At 40.5% G+C, this 5,848-nt stretch overlaps 1 protein-coding gene across 1 annotated transcript in view; it reads right to left on the reverse strand.

The window, feature by feature from the left end:
* Positions 1-5,069, reverse strand: part of LOC116703497 (ectonucleotide pyrophosphatase/phosphodiesterase family member 7) — a 5,172-nt gene extending 103 nt beyond the window's left edge. The window contains exons 1-6 of the mRNA XM_032538259.1: positions 4,744-5,069; positions 4,172-4,317; positions 3,172-3,801; positions 1,466-1,700; positions 607-730; positions 1-279 (exon numbers count right to left, since the gene is read on the reverse strand). The exon at positions 1-279 is cut by the window's left edge and continues 103 nt beyond it. Of these exons, the coding sequence (XP_032394150.1) occupies positions 222-279; positions 607-730; positions 1,466-1,700; positions 3,172-3,801; positions 4,172-4,317; positions 4,744-4,978 (1,428 nt within the window). The 5' untranslated portion in view covers positions 4,979-5,069 and the 3' untranslated portion in view covers positions 1-221. The remainder of the gene's footprint in view (positions 280-606; positions 731-1,465; positions 1,701-3,171; positions 3,802-4,171; positions 4,318-4,743) is intronic.
* Positions 5,070-5,848: the final 779 nt, after the last annotated feature.

The raw sequence follows: 5,848 nt of genomic DNA on the forward strand, positions 1-5,848 counted from the left end.
GTTATTTTATTTGATTTGATTCTAATTCCCCAGTTCAACTGTTATTCCCCGTTTTTGAACAAAAATTATAATTTACAGAAATGGTTATGCACAACTCTGTTCCTGGGTTCCTCCTGCCTTTCCTTACATGAGATGAGAAAGAATCCCTCAGAAAGACTGCCCACACAGGCAGCTGTTCCTCAACGTCACACTATAGCACCAGTGCTGTTTTTGTGTGACGATCAAAGTGAAGTTTGTATTGTCTTTTCTTTTTTTGGAAGATGCTCTGAATTTTCAGATCTGAAACGCAGCAAAGAGAGAGATAAACATTATTGTTCACCAGCTTTCCGCAGAATTGTATCAAAATGATGTGAACATACTGTGTTATTATTTTACAGAATTCTGTGGATGATTTAACAATCATGTCATATTACATTTGTGAAAAGTTTGGTCTGAATGATTACAGAAGAATCAATTGAAATATTATAAAGTGCATTTGAATACAATTTCCGTTTTGTGACATTAATATCAATATTAGTATCCCTAAAATATTGATATTGGTTTTACCCGTATTACCCAATCCAAACAGAAACAACATATAAAAAATAGTTTTAATTGACTATGTACCTTTTATTTTTGCGTTTGTTCTTGAGTATTTTGTGGGATGTCATCACTATAAAAACTACAACAAGAAATCCAGCAACTGCAGCCAGTCCGGTAAAGACATTTGGCAGGAAATTCACAACATCATCTGAAACAAAACAGAAAATACAGAAAGAAAACATTCATTATATGTTGGTGCTGATATTTCCCCGAAAATAAGTATCTGGTTCTTGCAAACAGCAAAACCTACAGCAACCAGAGCACTGCCTCCGCTCATGCACTATTGCATCAACCAACCACATGATGGCGCTATAACAACTTTGAAGTTCTGTCCAATAACTTAATTGTGTGGCCAAGACACCGCGGATATTGAAGATAATTATGATCAAATTCACTTCAATGCATCCATTTCTTTGTTTGAGTGTCATTTACTAAACACTACAATACCCAGCTGTTATAGAAAATGACTGATCCTTCAAAACAATGAGACTATATATTTGTGAGCTGTTTTTTAAGATTTATTTCTTTAGTAGGAACCAATGGGTTTTGGGCTGAGTTTGACAGACAGGGTAGGAAAGTCCAAAAATATGAAAAGATGAACTTACACATTGTTGGTTTTGGTCTTTTCATTGCATTCGTACATTAAACAATTGAATATTTTAGCATTGTCCTAAAATCTCCTTTGTTAACATCTTTCCAATACCATGAGCAATGCCAGATCTACTTTCTGGTTTGAACCAACAGTAGCCTTACAGCACATCTGATTTGGACATTTGTGAAGTCAGAAATGATAGATGAATGGCCTCATAATGAAGGAGCAGATGTTGGAAGGACACACTTTCCAGGCCACGGGGAGAGACTCATTAGCCTGACATAAACTTACTCTGAGTAGTAGTGCTAGTAACTAGCATGTGTTTGGTGGCATTCAAGTGGCCATCGTTGACCTCTGGTTGGATGCCTAGGATATGACACATCAAGGGGTAGATGTTCACTGTCTCGAAGGGCCCCACCTCCAGGTTCTTGTGAAATGCTGGACCCACAGCCCTGAAGAAGGGCTTCATGTCCATGTCTTCGTTGTCAAAGCCGTGCTCACCCTTGTTGAACTGGACCGGAAAATACTGCAAGGACATAGAGGGGTAGATAACATAACATGCATCACCCAGTTTGTTAGATTCAATTAGATTGTAACTTTTAGAAGCCAGTGATTTTTAGGAACAGGATCTTATCATCTGCAGTTGACACATCTTGGACTGCTCCTGTTTAGTCAGCAGAGGGAGGTATTGCCCAAGAGAAAGAGTCATGCCCATTCTGTAGAATGAAGGAATGTTTTCTCTTTGTGACTTCTATCAACCAATGAAAGTGTCTAAATGAGAATTTTAATCCATCTTGGAAAAATTTACATTTTCAGAAAACACCCATAAGACATACATTCCTTTGTTCATTTTGTAGTATATATTCACTTCATTACCAACAAAATGTGATAGTAATATCAGTAAGCAGAATAACCTTATCTAAGCAGTTATGTAACAGCCTCACTGTGCTTATCCTTCTCTGAGATTAAACTAAAAGGAGTTTAAGTGGCCATAAAGGGAGAGAATAGGCAGAGGCAGATAATACAGTCATGATCATGGCCGGTTGTAACCTATAGACTTTAGATAATCCATGGACTCTGTGGAATGATTATTTTCCTCATAATCAGCATTTGAAGAGATTTTATGTTTTCAGTTATTTACTCTTTGAATGAAGTTATGATTTGATGGCTCTCCCTACTGACTGACACATTTAGATGCAAAGTTACAACCCAGTGGAGTGACTGTGAGTGAGTGTGGAGTCAGATGAAAATGCTAATTTAGAATTTTGAGGCATGAATAGCTTCATGAAGCGTTTGAGAGCACTGCATGCCATCAGCCAGGCCTGGATTATCCTGAGGACGTGCAAATCCACTTGATTGAAATTGTAATGTACAAAGATTAGTATTTAACTCCTTGTTTCTGGTTGAAAAGAGTCCAGATTCATCATTTCCCTTGAACAAAGTCTTGAGGATAATTTTTAGAATAAAATGGATGGTGCGTAGAGATTGTTTATCTTGCCATTTATCTTTATCGGTGTATCAGTGCTTGTCATTGGACTTCCTTGTAACTGAGTCATAATCATGTAAATTAGTGACAGTTCTTAATAAGGTTCAAAAACCATATTGTATTTATTACAGCATGCAATGTTTAGCTTTTATAGTTAAAGTAATGTTTTCTCATGCTGCTACTTTAAAGCTGAACCCAGCGGCTTGGCACATTGATGGGCACAAATGGGAACCTGAGGTAACTGTTCACTTTAAAGGGTAAATCAATAGGACTTGCAGTGGGCAGAAAACTGCTGCTCATCTCTCCATGGTTTTTAAACTTTCCAGCAGTTTGCAATTCTGGTTAAACCCAAGTCAGCGATGTGAGAGAAAACATAGTATTTGATATGTCTGATCATTGCTGCTGCCTCTCAGTGATTGGGTAACATTGAACAGTTGTATTTCTGCACCCTTTCTCAAACAGCCAATTCTTTAGCAAGAAAGATATAAAAGAAGACTATCTTTCAACGCACCCCGTTGATTACATATCCAGGGTCGGCCAATAAAATGATGGGGAGGATCCGATCATTTTTGGCGAAGTGGAGCCTCTCTGGCATCTCCTCCTTCTTGAACACATGGAGGTGTGGATGGCCCCCCTTCAAGGCGTTGTAAACCTTCTCCAGTCTGCCTGGCTTCGGCAACAGCATCCCAGAAGGGCCATAGTCCACCAGGTGAAAGGACAGGTCCCCAAACGAGAAGCCCGGGATCTTGGTCAGGGTGATCTCTTCCACCAGACCATTTCGGTATATTGTGCTCATTCCATGGTCTGCTGTGATGATGATGTTCAGGTGGTCGCTCAGCCCGTGTTGTTCAGCTGAGTGTCGAATGTAGCCCACCGTTCGGTCCACTTGCTTGACCATCTCCCGGCGCTCCGGGGAATCTGGGCCATGTCTGTGTCCTGTTCCGTCTGGCTCACCAAAGTAAAAGGAGATGAAGTCCAGATCCTGGTCTCTGAACCAGCCCATCACCTTGTCTGTGTTCTTTCGCCAAGCGGTCTCGTTCTTGTAGTTGTATATCGGTGGCTCCCACTCCCGCACCATAGCAACCTGTCCCTGGTAACTGGAAGCTGTGCCAGGAAAGTGAAGAGAGCCAGCTTTTAGGCCCTGCAAGGGTAGGGAAAAGACACATTAACATCACACATATTAATATAACACGTGCACTTACACATGCACTTCAAGGGTTGATCTGTTCGTACTGATGGTGAACATGCAAGGAGAGAAAATTAGTAGTTGCAGGATTTTCATTAATCTTCTTAAAACCTACTGCTGAACATTTTAGGCTCCCTTACAGCAGCTGCCATTTGTATGCAGTTAACATCTATATCTGCAAAATAATTTGCAATATGACTGCGGTGATATACATGGAAGGATTCAGCAGGCCTACAAAGATGTTTGTCAAGAGAAATAGTTTGTAGTGCTGTTAACTGCAAAACAATCTCTCACAGTGATAACATGGAAATTGTGCTGCACAGACCTGTCTCTGCGCTGTGATCCAGATAGGCAGAGTGCCATTGTCCCACCACTCATTTACAAACAGAGTCTGATAGTAAGGCATCTTCTCAGTGGTGGTTGTGTTGAACCACATGTTGTGGATTACGCCGTGATTCTCAATGTAGCGGCCTACAGAAGAGAATCACTGTCAGTCTGCTTGCACTCATTATTCATAGCGTGACACATTCACATTAAAAATTCTATCAACTTAACGGGCTGAGTGGCATGACGCTTTTGGACAAGGTCTTATGACCAACTTCGGAGATTAGAGGAATTTAATTTCAAGGAAGTTAAATTTCTTTTAGCTGGCACTGATGATTTGAGAGTCAAAATAAGAAAGGGAGCTGAGCATTCTTCCCTCAGTCATCCAAGCATAATTATCTTACTCAGCTATAAAAGCTGTTGGACCCTGGGACATTCAATTACAACTAATTCCTTTTTCCCGTGGCTTTTTTCAATCCTAGCAAAGTAAACTCAGAGCGGTTCCCTATGCCGTCATGATATGCAGATCCCCTGCCAACTGGAAGCGCTGTTGTAGAAAATGAAACACTTTACCTGTCAAGAGGGTGAAGTGTGTAGGACTGGTGATAGTGAGGTAAGGAGGTGTGACATACAGGGCTTTGACTCCATCCTTGGCCATTTTGTCGAGGTTCGGTGTGTCCACATCACGGTCGTAATCCCACCGGAATCCATCAAAGGAGATCAGCAGCACCTTCTGTCTCTGTTTGTTTACCGGAGCGCCGAGGATGGACGAGGCCCAGAGAAGCCAGAGACTTGCAATCCACAGCATGGTGAACACATGCGTTTTACAGATCTTGACTCACTCAGTCCTTCAGCTAACACTCTCATTTACAAGATGGTCCACCTCTTGGCATGAGATTTCTGTAGCCAACAGCTTCCGAGCAAAGTGTCTCCAACGTATCTTATCACAAAGATTGGACAGACTTTATCTCAGCACTTTTTACATGCTGCCTTATCATGTTTACGATCAGTTTTACGACTAGGAGTTGTGTTCACAGTAAATTTCCCAACCTGTTTTGCTCTTGAGGACTGGCAGTAAAGCAGATTAATCTCTCTGGGCATCATGGATGTTTGTTTCTCTCTAACTTGCTTGTTGATGCTGTCTTTCTGTTTATCTGCCTATGCCGTCTGTGTGTCGGAGTTTCCTGTGAATCACTGACAATGGGGTAACGACACTTTGATGGGTTTCACCTTGAGTCGGGATGGTGCATGATTGATCTAACACCAGGAAAATGAAGAGGAAAATGAGAGTATATATCTCTTCGTCAGCTAGCAGCGGTCTCTCGGGAAGAAAAGCCCTAATAGACATATTCATTGTAATAACTCTAATGTGTACGTTAGCCTAAGGATATTGTTAAAAGATCTTATAAAATCTACATTGATTTTCTTAGCAAATGCCATGACGATGGACAAACTATTAAAAAGTGAACTGCAGTCTCCTCAGATCATACTTGCGTGTGTGTGTGTATATATATATATATATATATATATATATATATATATATATATTTCTTCGTTGTGATGTAACTGTAACGTCCATCAAATTGCTCATTTTGTCTTACTGTGTGTGTCCTTGACAAAGGTTCAAGGTAATTGTCCAATCTTTATGGAGATAAGGGATAACATTCATCAGCTTTCA

This window comes from Etheostoma spectabile, chromosome 15 (genome assembly GCF_008692095.1).
Source record: "Etheostoma spectabile isolate EspeVRDwgs_2016 chromosome 15, UIUC_Espe_1.0, whole genome shotgun sequence".
NCBI lineage: Eukaryota > Metazoa > Chordata > Actinopteri > Perciformes > Percidae > Etheostoma > Etheostoma spectabile.